Below are 27,710 nucleotides of genomic sequence, written 5' to 3'. Positions count from 1 at the left end.
GTTGAGGGGGAGGAAGATTGAAAATCAGTTTGGAAATAGCTGGTTCATCATTTGTTACCCTCCATTTGAAGAGGCTTCCTGAAATGTCAACCTGTTCATTGGATGCATTTAATGTTCTGAATCAAAACCTTTTTTCATTGGAATTGCGTTTCTGTTCATGAAAAGGTATATTTATTGACCTTTGGGAAAATTCTCTATTCAGAATGAGTATGAAAATACTGTTTGGTGGGGGATACCTGGGTGGCTCAACGGTTTAGCGCCTGCCTTTGGCCCAGGGCGCAATCCTGGAGACCCGGGATCGAGTCCCACGTCGGGCTCCCGGCATGGAGCCTGCTTCTCCCTCTGCCTGTGTCTCTGCCTCTCTCTCTCTGTCTCTCTCTCTATCATGAATAAATAAAAATATTTTTAAAAAAATACTGTTTGGTGGGAGATGAAAGGATATGGACAGATCTGGGTTTCTGACCAAAACTGGCCTGAGGAACAGAGAGATGTGTATGCACTGCTTCTGCTTGTCTTACTCTGCAGACCTCAGTGACCAGCTCCTTGAAGTGGTGGGGCTGGAGGGAGCCATGGAGATGGGGCAGATCTACACTGGCCTGAAGAGTGCGGGCAGGAGGCTGGCCCAGTGCTCCTCTGTCATCATCAGGTATGCTTCCTCTTACCCAGTGGCCTCCGAGTCTTTCACCCCCTCAGTATTCGTACACACAAGGACTAGGAAGTCATCTTTGGATTTCAGTGCAGGGAGAGTGAGGTACAGAAGATAACATTTATACAGGATTTCTTTAGGGGCACCTGGGTGGCTCAGTGGTTGAACATCTGCCTTTGGCTCAGGGTGTGATCCCGGGGTCCTGGGATCAAGTCCCACCTTGGGCTCCCCACAGGGAGCCTGCTTCTCCATAGGCAGAGGGACCTGCCTATGTCTCTACTTCTTTCTCTGTGTCTCTCATGAGTAAATAAATAAAATCTTAAAAAAAGAAAAAAAGAATGTCTTTAGAGACCATTTCCCAAACAAGGTATAATGCAACCATCCAGGACATCAACTGAAGGGTCACCCACGACCTGTTGGCTATTATTTTTACAGTGAATTAGTGAAATTCTCTAGCCATACAAGATTATGAGGTCCAGAGGACCAGAGGTCCAACTCCTTGTCTTTTTTTTTATGATTTGGCCAACATATAGTACATCACAGTTTCAGAAGTAGAGTTCAGTGATTCATCAGTTGCATATAACACCCAGTGCTCATCACATCACATGCCCTCCTTGATGCCCATCCCCCAGTTTCCCCATCCCCCCACCCTCCTCCCCTCTAGCCACCCTCAGTTTGTTTCCTATGGTTAATAGTCTCATGGTTTGTCTCCCTCTTTGATTTCTTCCTTTTCAGTTTTCCTTCCAGTCCCCTATGATCCTCTGCTCAGTGCTGCCTTTCTTATCTTTACAAATTAAGATGCCAGATGCATGCTAGAGGGCACACTGTGACAAAAACCAGGTTCAGGTTCTCTGCTTGCTCTTTCTTTGATAGTGGCCTTCGAAATACTGTTTCCTCTCTGCCTTTGTAAAGCCAAACCATCATCATGAGCAAATCGGTCCCAATTGCCTAAGAGGGTGATGCTTCAGGAGGATGTGGACCCCACAGGTCAGTCACTGCAGGCTGCTGGAGGAAATCAAGTCTAATAGAGGGGATCCTCTGATTTCAGTTACTTCTGTTGAGTCAGTAAAACTCATCAGATTCTTCTCCACCTGATTATTTGAGAAGTCTTTATTCCCTTCCTTTTCCCATCTAATTTTTTCAGCTCAAATCTTTTAGCGTGCCTTAAGGATCTCCTGGAGGAGCCACAGTATGTGGGTTTCCCAGAGATATTTGACCACAGAACCCTTTTGTCCCAAAACCTCTTGGGTGAGTGTCCTCAGCACACTTTTGGGGAAATGCTACTCTTGGCACTACCTTGCCTCCCTCAGAAAGAACCCCAAAGCTGGTTCCCTGACATCTCTTAGCTGAAGGTCTATCCTACTAAACCCTGTTGTTCAGTGCTTCCCTGGATCTTCTTTGTCTTTTCTGTTATTATCCAAAGCTTTGCTTGCGTTCTTTCTGGGCTCTTGTCATGCTGGGGCCCCTAATTTCCACATTAATCTCCATACTTCTTTCCTTGTCCATCCTCCATGACTCTAGCACTGAGTAGGTCCAGGGCTGATACAGACCACAGAGGTGTAACATCTCAGTCCCAGGGGAATAAAAAAAAAGCCACATGTAAGAGGAAGGACTTTTTCTTCATATTCAGTAGACCTATTTTAAGGTAGAGACAGTGAGCCAGGATCCCCATCCTCCTGAGCATTTCCCAGACACGCTCCTCAGCCCCAAGAACCAAAATGCCACTCTCTCCTTTCCTGATTCATTTTATTATTTTTTACTATTAAATATTCTCAGGATCAGTCAGACAATCATTTACATCAACACATAGCCTGTGTCCCTCATTTTTTTTTTATTTCAAAAGCAGGGCAGATGCCAAACCCAGGTGAGAGCTTCCCAGCCAGTGGGTGGCTACTGTTCCCTGCTCACCCGACCAGAGACTTCCAAAAGGGCTTCCCTTTTTCTCCTGAAGGCAATCCAGTAAGAGTGCATATCTCTTCCACAGAAAGAAGTCAAAAGACCTCCTCTCTCTCCTTTTCAGAATCCATATGCCAAAGAAGCCTTGTCCCAAAAAAAGAAAGCAACACTGTCTTCTCTCCAACTACCATAGGGACAGTATTCAAAATGACCCCACTTGCCAGCTAGGCCAGGTTCTCAATCCATGGAACTACAAAATGCCCTGGTGTTTGAGACATAAAAGAGAGGATAGTTAGGAGCAGGGGCAAGGCAAGACACACTCAGACCTGAGCTGTACCTTGTATACGTTGAAGACGTTACCTCATTGACATGATGCAACCTCTCACTCAACATAGAAACCAGGCCTTTTCCCATTTCATAACCTTTCCCATTTCACTGTGGAGTTTCTGGCACAGTCCATAGGCCCTCCGGCTGGTTGTTGACTGAGGGTCTGCTCAGCAGCGGTGCTGCCATACTTGTTGGCCACTGTTTACCAGACTTCCGTGGACTTCACTGCTCACTCCAATCTTTTAGCATGCCTGAAGGATCTCCTGGAGGAGCCACAGTATGCAGGTTTCTCAAACTAGAGTCTGAGCACCAAAGCAACAGAATCACCCATAGCCTTTAGTCAGAATTCCTGAGGTGGGCTCAGAAACCTATTTTTAACAAGCCCTCCAGGAAAGTCTTTGGGAACCACTCCTAGGTGGGCAGATAAGGTCTTCCCACTCCTGTTTCCTTTGGGGGGACCACCCTCATTCTTTGACTCCAGAAGTCAGAGCTCACTGTGTTTTCTTGGAATTCCAGAACAAACAAGCTGCTGCCCATGCAAGTGGATGGAGAGCCCTGGATGCAGCCACCTTGCACGGTGAGTTTTGCCAATCTTAGAGCTGAGGGTGAGAAGCTTTATCCTGGGCCCCTTTTAGGCACTGACAATATGAAATCCTTGACTCTCAGAGTTGCAGGGGCTTGGGGAAATCACCTACTGCAGCCTGTCTTCCACTTTATTCATCCACCCTTTCACGTACCTGCTCAGCCTTTATCGAACGTCCACTCTGGGCCAGGCACTGTGAGGTACCAGTTCCAAAACTGAATGAGACAAAGACCTGTCTCCAAAGCACTCACACTTATAGTTGGTGAATTCTAAGTTTTCATCAGCAGTATCCTTGAGCATCTCCTCTTGAGTCGTTGCAATGGCCGAGAACTTGCCACCTCAAAAGGAAAGCTTGTGCTGTTGATAAATAAGTAGAATTGTGAGAAAGCATCTCCTTGTGTAGAAGCCAAATCTGTACCCTTGCCCTGGAACTTCTGCCCAGTGGCTATGACCACTGGGGCCTCTGGAGGAGAATCCCCATGGCCTACACACTTTGCCATAGGTGCACCTGCCTGAAATCCCCACTGCAAGGGAAACGCCAAGTTCTCACTCAGCACCCAGCACTGTGCCTGGTTTGTAACAGTTGCACAATGATATTCATCGAACGATGAGTGAAGTGTTAAACAAATGAGCAAACAAAATAAAGGGAGCATCCTCATTCCCTGTCTTAACCATGCCTATGTTTGCCCTCCATTGAGCTCTACTACGGGGGCCATGCATCCTTCATTCTTAGCTAGAAACCCAGCCAAAAACTCGATGATGAAGAGAAACCACTGTCCTGGTGTTCAGGGCCGGGATGTTCACAGGGATACTACATGAGTATCACCTTCAGTACTGTCGTGGATGTGCAAACCTCCGGAGGTTCTGAGCTCCCCCACTTGCGGAGTATTCAGGTATCTCAAGAACCTGCTATTTTGAGCCCTCAAACATCAAATTTTCTTCTACTAGAGAAAGGGTTTGCATGAGATTTCTACCAGGCCTGAGTTGTAGATGTGTTTCCATCACTCTTTGTTCCATGTGACTTCTACAGATTATAAAACTGGCCCCTGGAGATAGACTCTAGGGATGGCAACTTCTATAAAGGGTATCAGAAGCAGAAATTTTTCTGCAAAACCTTACCTCAGTCTTCTGGCTTCTATGAAGACTAAGAAAAAAAAATGAAAACACACTACAGCAAAAACTAATAATAGCTTACCACTTTGTTAGAATTAGAAAGGATGGAGGAAATTTCTACTACTTATAATTTTGATGGAGCTAAATTGAGAGAAATCTATCCAAACTCCTCTTGTCTCCTAAAAAAAGGCTGAAGAAATCAAATCCTCTCCCACCTGGCTCAGCGAAATCTGAACACTGGATTGCCATTTCTTTTACTGCAGGGACTTAGTTTTGGAAAGAGCCAAATCTTTCCAAAGATCTTCTCCTGTCCCACTCTGACCTTCTCTCCATGCCACCCTTCGGAGATTTCAACTCACTGTGAAAACACTCATGATCCAATGATCTTAAGATGTACAGTCTATGGATAGCCATGTGTAAAGATGTACGAGTCTGCTCGGGCTGCCATCACAAAATACCACAGACAGGGCAGCTTAAACGACAGAAATTTATTGTCTCATGGTTCTGGAGGCTGGAAGTTTAAGACCAGGAGCTGGCAGGGTTGTTCTCGTGGCTTCTCTTCTTTACTTGCAAACAGCCGCCTTCTCACTGTGTCCTCACGTGGCTTTTTCTCTGTGTGTGCACACTCCTGCTGTCTTTTCTTCTTATTTTAAGGATGCCAGCCCTTGTGAATGAAGGCCTTACCCTTCTGCCTTTGTCAAAACTTAATTACCCCCTTAAAGGTCCTCTGTCCAAATATAGTCACAATGGGGGTTAAGGCTTTAACATATGAATTTGGGGGAGACATAATTCAGTTCATTTGAGAAGGTCATCTTAAGGTTGCAAGAGTGAAAACAGAAGTACCCTTGTTGAAACGTTTTCCTGAAGGCACACACCGACTGGGAGGTAGTGCCCTAAGGTTATATTAACCAAGGCTGAAAGCGCATTTCAGGGAGGCCTGAAAGGAGGGAGGCCTCATTAAAGGCAATAGTAAAACTATGCCCAATTTTTTCATTGCCTCTCTTCACTTTGATAATGAAAAAGTATAAATTAGAAGAAAACTTGAATAATTAGATAATCACGAGTGAAATCAAAAACAGGGTGCACACCTTTCAAATCTGGGAAAGTTTAAATTTCATGAACCCAATCAATGTTGAACTCTGACAGAAAGCAAATAATAAGCAAACATTTAATTTAAGTTTTCATTTTAATTCCAGTTAGTTAATATGCAGCGTTATATGAGTTTCATCTGTACTCTATAGTGATTCAACAACTCCATACATCACCCTAATAATCACAAGCAAACATTTAAAAACTTTTCAAGGCAAAATGAAAGAGGTTAAGGCTAAATATATCAATAATGACCTTAAAAATGTGCTACAGTCTCCTATTAAAAGAACAGTACTCTCATATTTGGTTAAAAATTAAAATCCAACGATGTGCTTCTTGGAAGAGCTATGCCTAAAACAAAAGGATGGGTATCTTTTATTTTATCCTTTATCAGACATAGAGAAATTAAAAGTAAAAAATTATATTACTAATTATATTAATTTTAAGCAAACTAACCTTCCAACATAACAAAAGCACAAAGTGGAATAAAGAAGGTCACTTTTTATTTGATAAAAGGCACATTCATTTCTGAGATGTAATTATGACTGAATTATAGGTGTGCAATAACAGAATCAAAAAAATACATACTGTGAAAAACAGGATGAATATATGTTCTGAGAAGAAAATTGATATAAAAGAAGAAGCCGACAGAGATACAAGTATGGAGAGACTTTAAAATATTTGTTTCTGCCTTTGAGGTCAAGAAGCAAAAATAAATATCACAGTCCTCAGATGAAATAACTATAACCTATAAACAAATTAAATATCTCATTTCTTTCAAGGATCCAGAGAGTATTTACTAAAATAGATCTTAAACTAGTTCACAAAGAAAAAAAACTATATAAAACCAGGAGGAAAAATCATAAAGGTTATTTTATTTTACCGTAAGGCAATGAACTCAGGAATTAATAAGAGAAGGTTAAATGAATAAACAAGCAAAATCCAATCACTTGGAGATTTTTAAATTATCCTAAAGAACGGTAGACTCAAAAGGAGATCAAAACCACCACCATAGATTTCCAAAATTATATTATTTCCAAAAATAATAAAAATCAGAAGGTTCTCATGCAAAAGCTGTAGAATGTAGCCTGAACTATATTTGGAAGTAAATTCAAAGTGACATATACTTCTACCATTTAAAAAGAAAAAACATGTAATGAATAATTGCAAAATTAGAAGAACAACAGTAAAACAAACTGAAGAGAAGCAGAAGGAAGAAAATAATAAGGATAAAAGTAGAAATTACATAATTAGAAAGCAGGAAAATTGACAGCTACTTCTTTAAACTAATAAGGACAAAAGTAGGAATTACATAATTAGAAAGCAGGAAAATTGACAACTACTTCTTTAAACATGTGAAATATTTGAAAGTCTAATTTTAAAAAGAGAAAAATAGATCAGAGATATTAACATATAAAATAACAAAATATAAATATAAATGTGATGGCTTCATTTTAATATATGACATATTTAATATATAATCATCTTGATTCTGATAAACTTGAAACACCTCATGAAAATTCTAGGTAACCACTAATGAAGGAGAAAATGTGTTCAAAGAATTACATCCAAAATGATCTTAAAACAGAGGGTCTTACTAGGAGTCCTTCCATACTATGAGGAAATAAATATTCCTGTAAACTGTTCCACATTATAAACAAAAGAGAAAGTCACCTGATCCATTTCATGAAATTAGGACAGATATAAAACCCGAACAAACATTGTGATTTTTATTTTTTTTAAGATTTTCTTTATTTTAGAAAGAAAGAGAGCATGAATAGGGGAAGGGGCAGAAGGAGAGGGAGAGAGAGAATCTCAAGGAGACTTCATGCTGAGTGTGGAGCCCGATGTGGGGCTTGATCTCAAGACCCTGAGATCATGACCTGAGCTGAAACCAAGAGTCAGATGCTTAATGGACTGAGCTACCCAGGTGCCCCAAAATTGTGATTTTTAAAGACAAAACTCTTAGGAAACTAAAACCAGAAAAATACTCCCCCAAGATAATAAAGAATATTTATCTTAAACCAATAATGAATATTTTACTTAATGGTAAAACACTAGAAGAATTCTCATTAAAATCCTGGACAAGACATGGACACTAATACTGTTTTGAAGTTTTAGCCAATGCAACATAAATGACACAGAAAAGAAATGTAATATTTGGAAGAGTTAAAACTGTCATTATTTGCAGATATGATGATTATGTATATAGGAAGCTAATAGAATCAAGTGAAAAACCCCAAAGACTAAATTATTTCAGTGAAGCTCTATAAAAAGATAGATAGACAAAAGTTAATATAGCTTTTGTATATCCCAGTACTAACTAGTCAGAAGAATATAATAGAAAAAAATTAAAATATCATAATAATAATAACCAAAACCAAAATATTAAACTGAATTGTGAAGAAAAGATGAAAACTAATAAGACTTAATCAGTATATATATATATATTTGAATTTTAAAACATCCATGTTTCTAAACAGGGATCCCAAACAAAATCCCAACGTAATTATTTTTTTTTACCTTGACAAAACAATGCAGTAGCTAAAGTGTTTTATGAAACAGCTATGAGGAAGGACATCCCACAAGGTATTAAATTAGTTATAGAGCCACAATAATTGACATGATATTGAATGGATAAATCAGTAGTACAGAAGAGAGCCCTAAGAAACTGTAGTATACATAAAATCTATTTAAAAAAGAAGAAAGAAAGATCATAAATTAATTTGTAAAGAATGAACTGTTTAACATATAGTATCCAAGAAATTGCCTGTTTGGGAAAATATTATTATATTATTATTAAATATATATATTGAAACTTCTGACCTCAAACTATACTCCAAAAACAAGACCAGAAAAACTCCAGTTTGGTTAAAATTTAGTACTACTGAGGGGAAGCATGGATGACTCTAATCACACTGTGAGCATGGACTTTCTGAGAACTTGACCATTAGCACATTTAAAATTCTGCAAGTCAAAAATCAATGTAGACATTTTAAAGGACAAGGACAAGATGTTTGCAATAACTGTCTCCAAGAACAGGTTCATTCCCATAATGTCAAAAGAGCTCTTAGAAACCAAGAGAGGAGGATGCCTGGGTGGCTCAGTGGTTTAGTGCCTGCCTTTGGCCCAGGGCGTGACCCCGGAGTCCCGGGATCGAGTCCCATGTTGGGCTCCCTGCATGGAGCCTGCTTCTCCCTCTGCCTGTGTCTCTGCCTCTTTCTCTCTCTGTCTCTCATGAATAAATAAAATCTTAAAAAAAAAAAAAAAAAAAAAGAAAAGAAACCAAGAGGGGATGCTAACAGTACAATAATGAACAGGCAGTTCACAGAAGTAATACCATGGGCTACCAAAGCTGTGAAATAATATCATAAGTTAAGAAAAAAGGGGGAAAGACTTTCAAATAGAAATAGTGAGAAAAACCATGCCATGTTTCACTCATCAAATAGCACAATTTGTTTTCTTTTTAAGATAGTATTCATTACAGTGGAGATGTGTTGAGGCCAACCCATACCAGGAGTAAGATAAGAGTATAAACCAGAGGGGCACCTGGGTGACTCAGTCAGTTGAGCTTCTCAGTCTTGATTTTGGCTTTAGTTATGACCTCAGGTCATGATCTCGGGGTCGTGAGATCCAGTCAAACGTGGGGCTCTGGGCTCAGCAGGAAGTCTACTTGGGATTCTTTCCCTCTGCCCCCTCCCAACTTGTGTATGGGCACACATGCGCCCTCTCCCTCAAATAAATATATAAATCTTAAAAAAATATATATATATATATAAAACAGTGGTAGCCATGTATCAAGAAGAGCCTAACAAATATTAATATACATTGAGCCAGTTCATTTCCCTTGACCCTTAAAATTGTGTTGATTATACTTCTAGGAATTTGTTTTAAGTAAAATAGAGGTTGTCAGTGGGCAAAAATGGGGGGGGAAGCCTAACATTTAAGGAATGTGTTAAGTAAGCTATGTGAGATTCATCAAATAGAATAGTTTTTAGCCATTGAAAAATAATGAATACCTAATGACATCAGAAACGCTTATGAAATAATACTAAATGAAAACAGATTTAGAGGCTGATTTCAGTATATATTTTTTTAAGATTTTATTTTATTTATTCATGAGAGAGAGAGAGAGAGAGGCAGCAACACAGGCAGAGGGAGAAGCAGGCTCCATGCGGAGAGCCTGACGTGGGACTCGATCCTGGGTCTCCAGGATCAGGCCCTGGGCTAAAGGCGGCGCTAAACTGCTGATCCACCCAGGCTGCCCCTGATTTCAGTATATTAAAAACATATAAGCATACAAATAAACTGAAAAAAACCATACCCAAAAATTAACAGCAATTACCTCTAGGTGATTTCTTAATTTTTCCACATTTTCTGAATTCTCAAAAGTGAGCATACATTTGTTTATGCACATAAATATATGTATATAAAATACATATTATTAAGAAAACTTGTCTTGTGCTTGCAGCAGGGTAAGATGACCTCTCATGTTTTATCATCAGTTAGGCAGCATGTAATCTGAGCCTTAAAATTAAAAATATTCCCCCGCAGATATGATCTCAAAATGAAAAGGGATTCTGGTTATCTAGTTAGTGATTCTCAAACTTAAGTGTGTGTCCAAATAACCTGGAAGGCTTTTAAAATATGGATTGCTGGATTTCTAGTTCAGTAATTCTGGATGCCTGAGAATTTGCATTTCTGACAAGTTCCTAGGAGATGCTGCTGCTGCTGGTGTAGGGACCACACTTGGAGAACCAATAATCTAGTTGAACTTCCTGACTTCTCAATATAGCCCAGACTTCTCCTCCACTACTAGCAAAACCTAATTGTCCAGCCTCTGATGACGAGAAACCCTTTCCTGAAGCAGGGCATCCTAAGAACTTAGAGGACCATTAACAGCTAAGACCTGAAAGATTGTGCAAGCCCCCTTGCATCTCCCCTAGCTTCTCTTTAAGCAGGAGATACTCCATAAATGATTTGAGATGGGTCCACACTTACTGGTATTGGCCATTTTGCGGGGTGTTGTCTGAATCATCGGCCCAGAAGGGGCAACATGCAAGAAGGAGTCCCGCAGTTTATTGCATCTCTTGAAGTAATAAAAGTGTGTTGATTTGCAGGAAATGGCCCCCAAAACAAAGTCAACACCCAGCACTAGTAAAATTTTAAAATTTACTCCACTTTAAAGGGGAAATTACATACTGCAATGGTTTTGTGAATTTTGAGCTATCACACAAGAGCCTACTGTATGGTCTCTCCCTAATACAGTAGAGAACTAAGATAATGAGGCTGCTGTACTTAGTGCTTGTCAGATGTTGTAAATCTCATGAAAGGTTTTTAAGAAAATTGTAAAGACTTTAGTTAATTGCCTGACCAGCCCGATTAGCAGAGAAATTTGAGTTCTAACTACAGAGATATGGGATGCTGTCTTTCCATCGGGGATTGAAAAGGCAACCTTCACAATGTCCACCTACCTCCTGCAATGGACTCTGAACTGCTTAGCCCACTAGCCTCTCCCAAATGAGGGAGAAGAGAATAAAAGACTGATACCGCTTTGACTCAAAATGAGAGTCTGGTCTCCCACTTCAGTGCATGTACGGACAGTGAACTCTCAGTTACCTATGGCACTGGAATCCGCAAGCCACATCAAAATCTCATGTTAGCCAGGATCTCCAAACTTCTACCCCATCAAGACCTTTGTCAAAACTGCTGAAAAGCCAAATGGGAGGGATCTGAGTTTCACTTCCTCCTCTTTGCCCTGGAGGTGCTAACAAGCAAATAAATTGCTCAGCTAGAGAAAGAAAAAGGAGAAGTGAGGGTCTTCCATCATCTAAAAAAATGGGCTCTATCAGCGGGAAATGTAGGCAGTGCATCAGCTGCCACTGTCTGCCCCAAACATAGCCATCTCCACTGCCAGGACATTCTCTCTCTCTCTCTCTCTCTCTCTCTCTCTCTCTCTCTCTCTCTCGGGTTGTGCTCATCTGTCAGTACTTCCAGGCCATGCTCTGTCAAAAGGAGGTACGCTGGGTCAGGGAGGAGCGTGATGAATAAGACCGAGTTCTTCCGACATGGGGGCTCTGGTGCTCAGGAATGAGAAAGTCTTGCCACAACACAAGGACATGTGCCACAAGTCACTCTGATCAGTTGGGGCTAAATTACATGCCACAGACAAGTTGTATCAGAGTCCCTAGGCTTTGCCTCACTTCCACGAATTCTGGAATAAACATAATAAAGCCCATAACACTAAATGGTACTCGATGTATTCTTGGTTTGCTCTTCTGGGGCCTGCCCCAAAACAGAAAGATGACCTCCCCTCCTGGAGCTCCTGGGGGGTGAAAACCAACGTTAAAAGTCATCTGCAGCTTCTGTCACCCAAGTTATGCTAATTCTCCACAACGTCTTTTGGTTTCATCCTTGTCTTTCCATATCCTGGGGACTTATAAATTTAAACCTGGCTCACAGTAGTACCCTTTTAGCCAGAGTCTTCCCTACTCCAGCTTGCCCTGACAACAGCTGTGGAGTAATTTCCCTGGAACTCTTCTCTTCATCATGGTGTTATTCTGCAGCTTAAAAGTTATGGTGCTTCCTCATTACCTCACGTTAAACCCAGCCTCTGCCACATCCCCTTTAAAGCCCTAAGCCAACTGCCCCACCTGCCTCCCTGACCTTATCGCTCATTCTGTGCCTCACACTCAACCAGGTCATACGTGGCTCTTCCACCCAGTGCCTTTCCTTTCTCTTTTCACCAATACATGTCCTTCCCGTTCTTTCAGAGCTTAAAACTCTTCCTTAATTTCTCCACTCAGACTCTTCTCCTTCCTTACCTAACTTCTTTTTGATACCACTTGGTCTATCCTTGCATTAATTTAAACCTGTTGATGGGTCTCTGTCTTCAAGAGTTTTTCTGTGTTCTCTGTGGCCACACTGACATTTCCAATAATGCAGAAACCATGAGAATGAGCTCATGGATTGCTTCTTTGACATACATCTTTCTCCTTCACCTCCACTGTAAGATAACAATTATTTAACTAACTGTTGCATCCCATTTTAGAGTTTACAGCGGGCTTTCGCTGACAGTCTCCCATTTGAACTTCACAACAACTTTGTGAGGAAAACAGGACAAATGTTATTATCCTCATTTTACAGTTCAGCAAGCATGGCTTTGAAGGTTAAATGATTCGTCCAGAGTCTCAGAGAAAAGAAGCAGGAGATTGGAGACCCAAACCTAGGCCCTTGATACCTAAGTGCCTCTTGTTCCCACATCATCTTCCTACCCTGGACATGTGTCACACTTGATAAATGCTGATGGACTGATAATGCAGATTAGTGACGTGCAGTGTCATCAGGCCACATTGAAATAGTGATTTAGCGTTCTGAAGCCATGCCCTGAGGATAAGGTTGGGAAGAAAGGCAAAAATGAGAATTCACCAGTGCCTTTCACTTCCAACTGACTTAAAGTCTGTAGGAGAAAAAAACTCATAGACCCTAAAATTAAAAAAAGAAGAAGCTTTCAAAAAGAAAGTTGGTGTTTTCCTGGAAAGCTAAGAAAAGAGGAAACACCTAAGGGACTCACTTGAAACTTTCCACAAGATGTGGCTTGGGTCAGATGTTGGACTGAAGGCTCTAGGTTGACTTTGAGTTGACCGGCTGATGTCTCTGCACTGCCTAGACAAGAGCGGCCAGGAGCCCTGGAAGCTCACAATCCAAAGAACTGGACTCCAGCCCTCCCTGTGTGACCTTAGGCTAATCCGAGGCTCAACAGACCCTTGGGTCTCCATCCCTTTATCTGTCCTGCAGAGGGGTCGAATGAGATGGCTCCTGAGGTCTGCTCTGGCTGTGACATTTTGAGAATCTATGAATAGCAAGGACACAAGACAGGTGCGAGCTGATCACCACGTGGGAAGCTCACACCTGTCTCTCCCCAGTGTTTCCGCCCCTCACTTCCAGCAGTGCCAAACTCCAGGCCCAGTGAGGGTCCAGTTGCCAATTTTGAAGCTGTTCAAGGACAGTCGTCCTTCTGCATGGGGCTCCTTCCAACCCGAAGCTGGCCTGCCTTCCTCCCTCTACAACTCCCTCTCTCATAGGTTAGTGGGATCTGCATGCCACTAATTCACTTATGCCTCTTTGCTTTTAGATTAAAATTACTCACAAGAATCAAGCGCCTATGATGATGGGGCCTCCCCAGAAGAGCAGCTTCTTTTCACTGAGGAGGAAGAGCCGTTCAAAAGACTAAATAATATGCCAAACGCCAGTTAAACCAAGAGAGAAAACAAGAGACTATAACACACACACACACACACACACATGCACACACACGCACACACATGCACACTCATCTCTAACCGGTGGAAGCAAAGCCACCCATCAGGAAGAAATCTTCATCTTGCTGTACATTCTGTCTACTTCAACAATGGGCACACCCAGCAGAGCCAGTACCAATGAAAATTTTGAATGGACTTAGGGCCTGCCAGGGTGTGGTTGGCTCATATGGCAACCTCCACATTCCCAGAAGGCCCTGAGACTGAAGGAGAAATCCCCCTCTCTTCCCACCAGTCGTGTAAGTTCCCTCATGGACGCTCACAAGAAGCAGGCTGCAGGTTTCCTGCCTGGTGAGATCGGATGTGGCCAGGGAAAAGAGCTCCCATTCCAGAGAATTTACACAAAGGTCCCTCTGTACAGAGACAAACGGCCTCCAACTCTCAGAGCATAGCCCTTGGCAGGGCTCAGCAAGCGCACGTTGGTTTCTTAGTTGTCCTTCAAGCAGCAGCGTCTCCCTGAACTTGCTGAGGAGGCAGAAAGGCTGTGGAAAGCTGTGTTTCCATTCTTGGTTCTCCACACTGTCAGTGGGCACTTGTTATTTTCCCAAAGTCTTCTTCTGGTGGCTGTGTGTTTGTTTAGAGACGGCTCCAAGAGCCCCCAGAGCTGCCTGCACAGCACACCTTAGATGTGGTATTTATTTTCTTAGTTCTGTGAACACCTGGGAGGGAAAGCAGAGAAACTGGGATTTATTTTTCAAATTGGTGTCATAATATTGTGTAAAAAGGGAAGAAAAAAAAAAAAACCACCCCCAGTTTCTTTCTTTTTCAAGCCAAAGCGTGTTTCCTGTTTGAGTTCCAAGCCCTGGTGGCAGACTATTCCTGAAGGCAGAGAAGATGAGAAGGAAGGGCCTCTTGCTGAGAAGACCAGGAGACAAACCATCAGGTGGTTCCCACCTGCCTCTTTGCACCTACTACTCCCAAAGTGTGACCTGAGGGCCCTTCTGATGGTCTTATGTGTGTGTGTACATATATGTAGCATATATATTTATATATACATGTATATATAAATATTTATTTACTGATGGACTTTTCCTGATTTGGGAAAAAAAAATATGTAGAATAGGAACAGAAAGTGGGAAAGAAAAAGAAGGTTCTTACTCCCCCATTCCACCATTTCATTGTCAAGACACATTTCCCCATGGTGATCATGAGATTTAAGGGAAATGAAAGTAGCTTCTTATTGTAAAGAGACTGAGAATTCCTATTCTGGATTCTCAAAAGAGCCATGAAAGATATACTGGACAGAATTTACTCTCTCATTTGCCAGATAGAGACGATGAGTCTCAGAAAAGTTAGGAGACCTGTCCATGGCATCTTAACTAATGTGGTTTGGGAATAGATGCCATTAAGAGGATATTTATTAGAAAAAAGAACCCACGCGTCTTACAATAGGGTCATTTCTGGTCACTGAGAAATTGTTCCATTCGAATCCAGGTTTCCAGGGAAGAATGAATGTGTAGCACATGTATGGATGGGACAGGCCCACACAAGAAAATGAGGGCCTCATGATGCTTCCAGAGATTCTTTCTGGCCTGAACTGGTAAGAAGTTGGTCGAGGTTGAAGGCACTAGACAGATCACCAGATTAAACTCTCCACATGTCAGCTCATCATGGTCATCATGGCCGCTTAGCTTGGAAACACCTCTGGCTGCAGGGATGACCTCAATGGAGACTCACAAGGACCAAGGCACATTCTGCAAGGTGCTGCCACCCAGCACCTGGAGGGGTCTCGGCAGAGCCCAGTGGGCTTTATGCAGCTGGTGCCAGCATTACCCTCCTTTCCCGAGGGCAAGTCTGTATAGAGCTTCATTAGTAGGCAGAAACATTTGCCTTGGCACCTTTGCTCCATTGGACCTCCATCCCCTCTGAGATTTCTTGAAAGGAAACTTGGGCCCACTCGACATTACTCCACTGAGCCCTCTCTAATCTTGCACTGAGTCAGGAGCTTTGCACAAGGAAGGGAAATTAAGATTGTGTGTACACATTGATCCTGACTCTGAAGGAAGCAGTCATCTAGGACCATCCTGCTGGACCTAACAGTGCGAAACCGGTGGGTGAGGGGAAATCCAGGCCACCTGAAGAATGTCCTGAATGATGAGATCCTTGGTGATGGGACGGACCAACAAGCTCCAGAATAACAACAGGTACTATCTTGGAAGCCACTTGATTTTGAAACAAAAGCAGGTTCAGATTTGAGGTCACTGGTTCTGAGACATTGACAGAAGTTTTGGCATGTGTTTTGACCCCGATTGCCCAAGATTGAGGCTCTTGGGATGTGACCCTATGCCCAGGTGAAACTGAGTCTCAGAGATCCACAAGGCAGAGTGGCCGCTGCCTGTTCTAGTCTGGTGCATAGGACTTGCAGTGTTGCTTGAGAGACATAACCCTAGAGCCACTGAGTATAACAAAGCAGTGGAATTGCACTTCCAATTTGGTAACCTCAGTAAGTCTAGTGTTGTTGTGTAGTGTGATAATTGCAACTCATTCCTTAGCTCCTGTGACCAGGAGAGTCTTCTTCCTGTAGAGTACCTCACCATAGTGGGCCTTCCAGCAATTTCAGAGGTTGATGGAGAAGGTATTAATTTCCCAATATTAATAATGAGACAATGAGGCTTAATGAGGGTTCGAGGACTTCCCAAAGTCCACACAGTTAGGCAATCAGAGCAGAATCCCATCCCTTAGTTACCCTTCATCCTATTCTGATTGTGACCATGCCACAGACATGTTCTCACCTGCCCCCACGGTTCTACCCCACCAGCAATAAAAATAATTAAAAACAGAAAATCTTCAATACGCTGTGTTGTCCCTGGACTATTGAGCTGAGAGTTGCATCTCATTATGGCTTGGTCTTTGTGGATTTCCTCCAGTGAGTTGAGAATGGAGATAGGCTTAGTAGAATGATTATATTTCAGGTCAGAGACCAGCTCCTCTCAAGATAGTTCTTTCCACAGATGGAAAAGATATGTTAAAATTGCCAAATAAATTAGGAAATACTTGGCAGAATCTGGAAGAGCCTCCAGACTGGCGTTACATAACATGCATATACATTATACATATGCACATTATATAAGGTGACATAGTACTTAATGTGCTGTATATATTATGCAAATTACATATTTGTGAGTAATCATGATAAATATAGAGACCCACTAATCACTTTTTTACACATACTCAGTGACAGATTAGGAAGTTACTTTGCCAGAGAGTCTTAAAACTTACTCTCTCCTGCTGCTTTGGTTCCAATTCCTGACAAAAATAATTGCATCAACTTTTCCCATCTCTAGCCCCCTCTCCTCTTGGCCAAAACCCTCTGTTACCTCCTGTCCCAGCTAGGCTGTACCTTCCGTGGAACACACCACAATTGGGTCCATAAAAATAGAATCATGGGAATGGGAAGGATCTAGACTTCCAGATTCCCCTATGTCCCAGGCCTACACCTCAACATTCCCAGGCAAGTGGGTGCCTAATGTTAATATCAAAGGGAGAGAGGAAGGGAAGGAGGAAGAGTCTACCAGCCCTCCAAGGAAGGAAACTTCATAGTGCTCCTTAGCCACCAGTTCCAGGATCCAACAATAACCAATCAGGAAGTTATTTCAAATGTCTAAGTCCCCACAGCATATCTGAGACCATAATTTCCTAAGATGTGTTTCACAAAATGTTAGTAGTCATAAAATGCTACATGAAAACAGAGTTCTGTGATCAAGTACTAGCTCCCTTTCTAGGAGAGACATTGAAAGGCTTAACTCTGAGAATTCGCCTTAAAGAATCGTAGTGTCTTTTATTTGTCTGTCAACATCTGTAGATTAGCAACACTGCCTTATGCCCACCATTTCTTCTTTTTGTTCTCAGTGGAGATAGGAACACGCAAGTAAATGTCTTCAGCAATAATATTCCAAAAAGTACTTCTCTAGGACAAGGAGTCTCCATTCTTAAGACACTCTTTAATTTCTTCTATGTGACTGTTTAACTATTTTTAATGTTTCCCTCTACATGTCTTCAAGCAAGAATCAAGGATCTGGACTCTCTGCTTCCTCAGGGGTCAGGAGGAAGGGACTAGAATATGTGATAGCTGCCAGGGGTCAGACTTCATCTGTGTAGCTCCAGAGAACAGAACCAGGTCTGAACAGCACAGTTATAGAGAGGTTGATTTATATTCAATTTAATGACTGCTTTTGGAACTGGCCAAATATGGAAGAGGCTGCTTTCTGGGGGAATGAAAAGTTACCCACTCTTACAGGATGAGCCTCGACCTGGTTGGGTGGGGAACAAGCAATGATAGATCTACCTTGTCCAAGAAGCTGTTGAAATAATTCAGAATCTGTTACTTTCTTTTGAATATCATACCTCAGTGTCCCTTGTTTTCTGAAAGAATGAAAATGACTCCCAGAGAGATTTCTGGATCAGTGGGTACTAGACAATTAGACCCCATCTAATACATGGCAGGATTGACCAGAATCAATCACTGATATCCTCTGAGGACAGCTAGTGGTGGTGATCTCCCCTCAGTAGCTTGGAGAGTTAAAGGAATGAGGTACAGTATTCAGACCAAAAGAGTTTCTGCCTTTCTGTCAGGGTCCATATTGACAGTGTGGAACTCATCTAGTCACAAACATCAGACCTGCAGCTGACTTGTGATAACATGGAAAAAGAAACCATCACACATCTCAAATATTAATCAAGTTTTAGATAAAACAAGAGAGCAGAATTGTCTGGAATTTCCCATGGAGCCATTGTTTGTATCTCACCTTGACGTCCTATCATGTTAGAGTACATCTTTCAACTTTCTACTATAGAGAGAAAACAGGAAAAGGAGAGAGGAAAGGGAATTCCCATTTATTGCTTACTGGATACAAGGCACCATGTCAAGGTCTTTTCATGCGGTGTCCCATTATTCCTCAGAACAGCCTATGATACAGGCATTGTACTTATGTCACAGGTAAAGGAATTAGTGCATAGAAAGGTGAAGTACCTTGTCCAAGGTCAAACAGATAGTAAGTAGTAACAGCGAACACTTGACATGGATCTGTCTCACCAAAATGTATGCTTTTTCTACTAGACTTTAGTGCTTTTAACATTCTTGTCTATTTCCAACCCTACCATCATTCTGGGTGAGATTACACAGCATTGGCAAATGGATCTATCAGGTCCACCTCTGTTTAGCCATCTCATCATGTTCCTACTGAAGAACTTCCAGTGCTTGTTCACAGTTAAAGTCAACAGACTCCTTGGACAGCTGGAACCCCAAACCTCAACTTTGAAATCAAATTGGCAGCCAAAACTTCATCTTCAATGTTTCAGATTCTAGCTGAATGGGAGTCATTCCCCCGGGCTACCTAATAGATTTTCTGTTCAACTCTGTGAGTGGGAGAGCAGCAAGCAGCCTTCTCAGATATAAATGCCACGGTCAACGGTGCCTGGCCTGCATGGGGAAGGAGGGGTGGGGTTGTTGAAGGGAGCCTCCCCACAAGAAGGCTCTGCATGTGATCCTCATTAGTGATAGGCGTGGGCTGGGCCATCTGTATTCCACAGGAGAACAGAATGGCAGGCTGCCTTTCAGATGCCAAGAGAAGCTATCTAATGGGAAGATCCAGAGAGCTCAAAAAGCAGACAGGCATCTTTCCTCACGGGAATCTCTGTGGGAAACCAGGGACACAGAAAACCAAGGGTTTGGGGAAATTAATGGCTCAACTTGCTGGGCACCCACCCTGGCTACCACTTCATTCTTTATGCCCGTGGCGCAGGCAAGTGTAGCCCTGCAGCCTCATTTGCTAGCTGAACTCTCTTAGATGGAGCCCACAATGAACCGACGTTATCCTGAAATCTGTGGCCACAATGGCAGGTGCATTAGAGCAAGGCACCAGTTTTCAGTTAAGCCTTCGAGCCTCCCAAGGGTCAGGAAACACTGCAGCTAGGAGAGACCATGTGATTGGATACCCAAGGCGGATTCTAGAGAAATAATCAGAAAACATGAGGACAACTCTAAATGCTCCAAATTAGGAAAATGCAAGTTGGACTCAAAGAAGAGAACATAGAACCCAGCATCATGCATGTAGTAGGTAATGAATAAATATTTGTTAAATGAATGAATAGCTAAAGTGGGTATCTGTCCTTCTATCCTGGAATGAGTAGGGGAAGGGGAGGTAGAGGCGATGAAAGCTTTTTAACTAACAACTCGGGAACTTGAAACCACAGGATATAGAGGGAGCTCATGGGGGCCTCTAACTACCCAGACATCTGTTGAATGATGGACACAGCTAAATATGGATCATCAGAGGGCTTTCTAGGTCACATGGAGGGCAGTTTCATGATTCAGAAAATATGAAATTCAACTTGGATAGAAAGACAGAAATATTTGCAATCTACTTCTTAGCCATCAGGTCAGAATGGGCAAAAGAATAAAAAGGCGGCACAGAAGTAGAGTTACAACACAGTAAGAGATCGGCATAATAAGGTACAGATTCAAGAGATGAAAAGACATGGAGAACTGGATTTTTTTTTTAGCAGATTTATTTGGACAAGGGAGCTGAGCACTGTAGTTCAAAAATGAAAGAAAGGACAAGTCTTTTTTATTTTTAAGCAGCTTAAAGTTGAGTTAATGTAATATGGATGTGTCCAGGCATTAATGAAACTTTAGTAAATAACTATCATTTATTGTGTGGTCCAAAACCTATTACTTTTATGACCACCGTTAACCTCACAGGAAACCTTATGAAGTTGGCAGTATACAGTTCCCTACCTGACAAACAAGGAAACTGAGAAAAAGAGCAGATCTCACAGCGGCAGATCCAGGATTCAGATCTATCAGAATTTGCCTTCAAAGCCATGCCTGTCCCCGCAGTGCCATTGTGGATTCCTCTGAGCTTCAGGCACAGTGGCAGGCCTTATTACCCCCCAATCGATCCCATGTGCACAACTTCCTGACTTCCTTCTCGAAGTGGAAACCCAAGTCCACAAAGCTGGAGAGGTAAACAGCACTCATCCGGAGAACCGTAGAGGCCCATTGAGAAGGAGCCCATCTGGGCTGCAGAAGGCACACGCACACCTTACCCTCCCCTTTTCTAAGGCCCTCTCCCCAAGGTGCCAGCTGGGCCTCGTTTTAGGACCTCGCTCAGATGACAGGCAGTCAACCATAGACAGCTGGCAAAGACTTCACCTGATTAGGGTGTTCACATAATACGAAAGATCTGTCTTAAAGGATACAGAGACCATATTAAGAATGAGGAGCAAGTGAAATGAGGTCAGGTAGTCAAACATCAGAATTCAGCAAAGGATACATAAAGGTGGAACAGAGATCCGAAACATCCTTTTAAAAATCTGTTGGAAAAATCTGAATTTGGGATAAAAAGACTGCTTCTAGAATGATGCAAAAAAATTTTTGAACTTTTTCCTTTCCCCAAAAAACACAAAAAATCCTTTTAAAAATGGAATCTTAGCAAGAATTACAAGGTGAGGATTCATAAAATGGTAATTTATTTTTTCCTTAGGACAAAAGGAAACGAATTTCTAAACCTCACAATATAAATGACAATCCAGAAAAAGACTCCAGGAAGTGTGTGTTTTTTGTTGAGGGAATAAATATCAGTACTTTCAAAGTAATTAATGAACTTTTTGTGGTCTTTTTCATTTATTTTTGAAAGATTTTGTTTATTTGAGAGAGCATGGGTGGGGAGGAGCAGAGGGAGATGAGAAGCAGGCTCCTGGCTGAGCAGAGAGCCTCATGGGGCACTTGATCCCAGGACTCCAGGATCATGACCTGAGCTGAAGGCAGACACTTAACCAACTGAGCCACCAGGCACCCCGTCTTTTTTTTTTTTTTTTTTTTTTTTTTTTGAGAAACTGATACTGATTGGTTACCAGAAAATGGCATGATCTTCAAGAAAAGAAAAATTTTCCTGGTGAATATTTCCTCTCTCTCCAACCTCTTTGAGGCAAAAGGATTGAGAACTAACTAGATCTTTTGACTCAGAGGAACATACATCCATGGAAGATGTTAATAATAGAGGATATCATTAAATTGCTGTTTGGGGTTTGCTATCATCATACTCTCCTACCACCAGGCATGAAGGTAATGATAATAAGCCTAAAAGGATTAAGTAATCTCCACCTCCCTCCCTCTCTCTGTCAGCCTCCTAAAGCTTCCCACCATGGCCAGCCAGGTTAAATACACTTCCTTGAATTAGAATATCTGGGAATAATGTTTTTATTATGGAAATTTTCAAACACACAGAAAAGTAGACCCACGAGTATAATGAGAACACATATACCTATCACTTCGATTCAACAATTATCATTTAGCCATATTTGAATCTTTTTTTTTTTACTGAAGGTATTTTAAATTACAGATGTCATGACGTCTCACACCAAAATACTTACACACATATCATTATAGGGGATCCTTCCTTATGTGTGAAAGGCTGTGTACATCAAACACAATGCTGTTGGAAGATGTCCCGGTGCTCTGGTACACTCAGTCATTCCTCAATCACAAATAGAAGTTAATCAGGACATTACTCTAACACTAATGAGGAGAAAGTTCTGGGTGGAACTCAAGGAAGGTCTTAGCTGTATTCAGAACGTTCCTGATTGATCTAGAGAGAGGGAAGTAAACAGTACATTAAATAAATTCTCAAAAGATATGAAGTAGAGAAGTGTTACAAGCATTAATGGTGCCAGAGAGAAAACACAAAGCATTTGCAGGAGGTAGAAATTTATCTAAACAGTGCATGTTCTTATTTTTTTAATAAAAATTATTTAAAACATTGGTAATTACAGAAAGACCAGGCACAGTATTATTTGGGACAGGCAAAACAGTGAAACATTATATCTGCAGATTCATTTAATCATATACAAGACAGCTATGGTTATTGCCCCCACCACGTAATGAACATGGCACTAGACTTGGGTGGGGGGGTAAGCTGCTGAGATGGACAGACAGGTCTTCCCCCTCCACTGGGGCATAATTGAACTGGAAGTGCGTTAACTCCTGAGAGAACGTCTGAGAAACTTGGTTGAGAAGCCTCAGCTCACTTATGCAGGGCAAGATACCGTTTTTGATAGGCAAAGATAACATTCCACTTGCTCTTTGCTTAGCTTCTGGGGTCAGGGCAAGCTAATGTTCCGGGCAACATCTGCAGATGTTCTGGGCAAGATGGTGGGCAAGGTGGTTCAGTAGTTTGCTTACAAAAGTCTGATGGTTCAGTGGTTCTGCCAAATGAGAGAAGCAGGCAAAATGAGTGACAGCAGCTTCCAGAATGTTCAGCCTGTCTCAGTCAATAAGTTTCCTATTCAAAACAGCCTGGGTGGTAGCAACAACCAGAAACCAAGGCCTAATATACTCAGTCTCTGGCTGGTGGACCTAACTGAGCACCCATCTGGCTTTCCACCATGCCAGGAGGAAAAGCTTCCTTATCCATACTCCCAGTGCACATCTACATCTATTTGACCTAGGAAACACCCCACCCCTTCCCCCACACCATGGGGGTCATAGAAACAAACACCATCATCTCTCTTCGTGACATTGCTGCCATAAGGAATGCAAGTCTATGTTGGCTGACTCGGCAATGATAATTGTTTTCATCCTCCTGAGAGTAGGACCGGGTTTTCTTCCCAGAGCACCCCCTCTTTGGAAGAACACAGTCTCTCTTCGGCTCCCTCCTCCAGCCTAACCCCTGGCCCTGAAGCCCAGGATCTGCTGATGGGCGAGAAAACACATGAGCTCACTGGAGCTTATATAAGAGCTCTTGGCAGGCCTTCCCCGGGAGCATGCTCGCATTTGCCTTGCCTAGGCAATGTGATTTTTCTCTCCTCTATCTCCTCAGAACAGAGAGGCCTATTTGTACTACTGTTCATTAGTCGTTTTGGAGCAGGGAGAAGGAAGCACAGTGTTCCCTCCTATATCCCAATGATTCAATTTGGCACAACTATCCTGAGGGGAAGAAATAGTATCTAAAAGATAGAATTCACCTGCGTGTGTTGAGCACCTTCACACTGGCACTGGTCTTTCTCTCAGCTCTTTTCCATGAGCAGGCCATACGGCTTTGGTCACTCCAGAGGAGCACGGAGGGCCATTAGGGCCAAAGCCTCCTTGACATGTCAGAGGACTCCCACTCGGATGTCCCTTCCAAGATGTTTGTGAACAAGGTCGAGGGAAGAAAGACACAAAACAAATGGACACCTCCCTATTCCTTCAAAGCAAAAAAAAACAAACAAACAAACAAAAAAACACATTTAGGGAGATCTTTCAGGTGTTCTCATTGGCAGGAAGTTGAACCTGCCTCCCAATGACTTAGTGAAGACTCCCATCCTCTCCCAGACCCCATTGTCTTGAGGGAGGAAAGAAACTTCTGGAAAATTTGGGGGACTGCGCTCTGGAAACTCAAAGAGAAGTGAGGAGAGAGAAGGAAAGAAAGAGAAGGCCTGGAACCCAACCTCCAAAATCAGTGGATGTTTTACATAGCTCCCGAGAGAAGAAAGGATTCAGTTCTTCTCCTGCCCCTGAGGGAAGAGAGGAGGGGGAGGAGCCACGGTTGGCCGAGATGGGCTCCACTCTGCCATCCTGGTGGCTCCAGGCCTGGGCACTTCGGGGCAGTGCCACACAAGATGGAGGGGCTCAGCCTGTTCCTTCCCATTCTCCTTCCTGAGCTTCACAGGCCGAGACCCCAGGGCGCTGCCTACCCACAGGCAGGTGGGGAGATGCACGCTTCTCCCTCTACTCCTCTCCCGGGGCCAACGCTGCTTCCCACCTCACACCAAGGAGCAGTAGGGAGACTTGGACTAGTGTCCAATTATGCCTCAGTTTTCCCACCCACCAGATGGGGCTGGAGAGGGTGGTTTGTACATTTGTTCATTTACCCACCAATAAATACTGTGTTATTAACCAACGTCTATTTGCCAGGCAATAGACGCTGGATCCTAACTTCTTACCATGTTTCAACGTGGTTCTCTTGCTTTTTCTCCAGCATTTCCCATCACATTCTGCTTTTCCTAATCTCCACCCACCCCCAATACCTGCTTTTTCCACTTTCTTTCTTTTATTCTCATGGTATTTCTCTTCCTTTTTCTCCCATGATTCTATTTTTAGAGCTTTCATACATAAAATCAGAGGATCACAGGGATCTGAAAGGGACATTTGCCCACTTTGTTATCTCTGGGCAAGTCTGTGCTGAAAAGGCTCAGGAAAGATCAGAGAACATAGTCCAGAGCCCAATTTCAGGATGTATCTGAGTGTCTCGCAACTTTTCCCATCAAGAAATTATCTCCAGTGTCTAACTGAAACCCCTCTGTTCAATACTACTCTCCTTTATCTATTTACCTTTTGAGTCACATCTTAGGCATAGAGCACCTTTGTGGGTATAGAACCTTTGGGGAGTTTAATGCAAAACAATATAGCTGAACATCCCAGACCAGAGGGTATTAGCTTCATTATGAAAACAACAGAATCAGGAGCAAAGAAGGGACCAGAGGGACCAGAGGCCCTGGCAGTGAAGTGGGTTTGACTTCTATGAAATCAACAAAAACAGAATAAGCAATAACCCACAAGCATAATCCTACTGGAGTCACAATTTCTGATTGACTACCTCATTTAATACAAAAAGTCCATTGAGCAAGGAGTTCTGGAATCAGCCCCCTATTGTTGGAAAGGCCCTTCCTTAGATGTCATTGAGTTCAGCCTGGCACGCTGAGTTGGAAGCCAGCGTAGCACAAAATCAGTGGTTTGTTGTTTGTAGTTGAGTTACAAATGGTGGTCATTCAGCTTTGGTTCCAAGGCGACCACATACAGAATTCCTCTCCAAAGTTATTTTTCCAAGCCTCTGGGGAGGAGGCAAGCCAGGTCTACACTTGGACAGGGCCTGATGCTCTAAATATTGCCTTTTTTGATCTGTGTGAACCTGCCAAGGTGGCTCACAGTCCTGATAGAGGCAATGTGCCTGCCTAGTGAGTAGGTTACCTGACAAGGAAGCAAACCTACACCGTTTTCTCTCTTGCTTTCTTCTTCAGATGGCAAGAGGCAGGAGATCCAACTAGAGAGAAGAGGGTCCTGCAGCAAGTTGCTGAGCCAGCTTATAGCACAGCTGCCCTCTTGCACAGAATGGGAAGAAGTAGCCTTTTGTGCCTCTCTGTGCCATCATCCTCAATACTCGGTAGATATCTCTGAGAAAGTGTTGTTGTTAGCAAGTAATCATAATCCCAAAGAAGCCACTGCTAAAGGTCCTGATGGATGTTTTTCTCCCTCTCTCTGCAGAAAACAAGACCCTTCTATCTTGGAAAAGTCTGGCAACTGTTCCACAGAGGCTGCTGGGGAAGGGAGCCATTCCATGTGCCAGGATGATGTGAGGGATGAAACCCTGCCTGGGAAACCAGAGCAACATGGGGAGTGGGGCTACCGTCCTATCTCAGCCACAGGGCCTTGGACATGTCCTTTAGCCTTCTGGGACCTCTCTTTCACTGTCTATCAGACAAGGGGGCTCTAAGGACTTTCCCTCTTCCACGATCTTGCCTTTACCTGGAGTACATGCTGCGGCCATTGGAGAGGGGGCATGGTCCTCGTTCCACCAGGCCCAAGGCTTCCCCCAGCCCTGCTACCCTGGAGGGCTACTCCTGCTCCTTAAAGAATCTGCTCTTCCCTCTCAAGGATAGATCATGCTTAGAAATCAGCTGATTTGGGGGACCAACCTGAAAAAAAACCCTCCAAGGAAGTTCTTGGATAAGCCCTCCACCTTTACACACACACACACACACACACACACACACACAAACACATATACTCGATCCCTGGAGTGTAAACATTTTCCCTTCTGTGTATCAAACCTATTTTACCCTTTCTCATTGCCAGGATGTTAGGGGAGAGTTCATTCCCACCAGTGGAAAAGCACCGCATCCTTTTAGAGCACTTAGCCAAACCTTGGTGTTTGGGGGTGACCCTGGGCATAGGTTGAAGCTGACGGTCCCAATGCACCTCAACTGCAGCCCGTGAGTGCAGACTGAGGCAGTGACTAGTTGCCAGGGTCCAGATCCTTCCTTCACTCCTTGCTCGCCCAACCCCAGTGCCTCCTCCACCCGTAGACACGCTATTCCGTAATGGTGGCTGCCTGCACCAGCCTGCCCGTCTGCCTGCACCGAGTGCCCTGGCCTTGTTCTGTAACGTACTGTGTGTGTGTGTGTGTGTGTGTGTGTGTGTGTGTGTGTGTGTCCTGAAACTATGGTTCACTACAAATAAAAATGACAGCGGATGGCTGACCTCTGACCTCCTGGTGGTTTCTTTTCAAGCCATCACTGGAAAAATCTGGATTGTGTGATCAGCCGCAGAGCACTGGAGACGAGCCTGCGCCTCTAGACTATGCTGTAGCCTTGTCACAGGTGCCCACGGCCTGGGGGCCCGCTGAAGAATGGAAATTCTCTGTTGCCACTTTCCTGTTGTTGGAGGATGGGGAGAGGAAGCCAAAATTCCTATTCAATAAGCCTTTACTGAACAGTTCGTAGATATCATTTCATAGATATAATTTCATTGATATCTGAAAACTCCCCTGTGACGTGATTAGTATTTTCTAGATAAGGAAACAAAGGCCCTGGGGCGCCTGGGTGGCTCAGTCGGTTAGGCGCCTGCCTTCAGATCGGGTCCTGAGCCCAGGGGCCTGGGATCCAGCCTCGTGTTGGGCTCCCTACTCAGCACGGAGTCTGCTTCTCCCTCTCCCTCCGCCCGTCCCTGCACTTGTGCTTGCTCTCAAATAAATGAGATCTT

At 43.1% G+C, this 27,710-nt stretch overlaps 1 protein-coding gene across 6 annotated transcripts in view; it reads left to right on the top strand.

Moving 5' to 3' along the window:
• DGKG (diacylglycerol kinase gamma) overlaps nt 1-27,208 on the top strand; it is a 205,348-nt gene extending 178,140 nt beyond the window's left edge. For 4 of the 6 annotated variants that reach the window (XM_038583635.1, XM_038583636.1, XM_038583634.1 and 1 more), the window contains 3 exons: nt 526-646; nt 3,386-3,446; nt 13,789-21,568. In XM_038583635.1, coding sequence (XP_038439563.1) covers nt 526-646; nt 3,386-3,446; nt 13,789-13,887 — 281 coding nt within the window. In that variant the 3' untranslated portion in view covers nt 13,888-21,568. Of the gene's footprint in view, nt 1-525; nt 647-3,385; nt 3,447-13,788; nt 21,569-25,969; nt 26,113-26,213 lie in introns of those variants that run through there. The other 2 variants (XR_005383846.1, XR_005383847.1) reach the window with 2 other exon arrangements.
• The last annotated feature ends 502 nt before the right edge of the window (nt 27,209-27,710 follow it).

The sequence above is a fragment of the Canis lupus genome, chromosome 34, assembly GCF_011100685.1.
Source record: "Canis lupus familiaris isolate Mischka breed German Shepherd chromosome 34, alternate assembly UU_Cfam_GSD_1.0, whole genome shotgun sequence".
In the NCBI taxonomy this organism is placed as follows: domain Eukaryota; kingdom Metazoa; phylum Chordata; class Mammalia; order Carnivora; family Canidae; genus Canis; species Canis lupus.
Note: the sequence above shows the minus strand (reverse complement) of the source record. Positions and strands in the feature narration are given on the sequence as shown.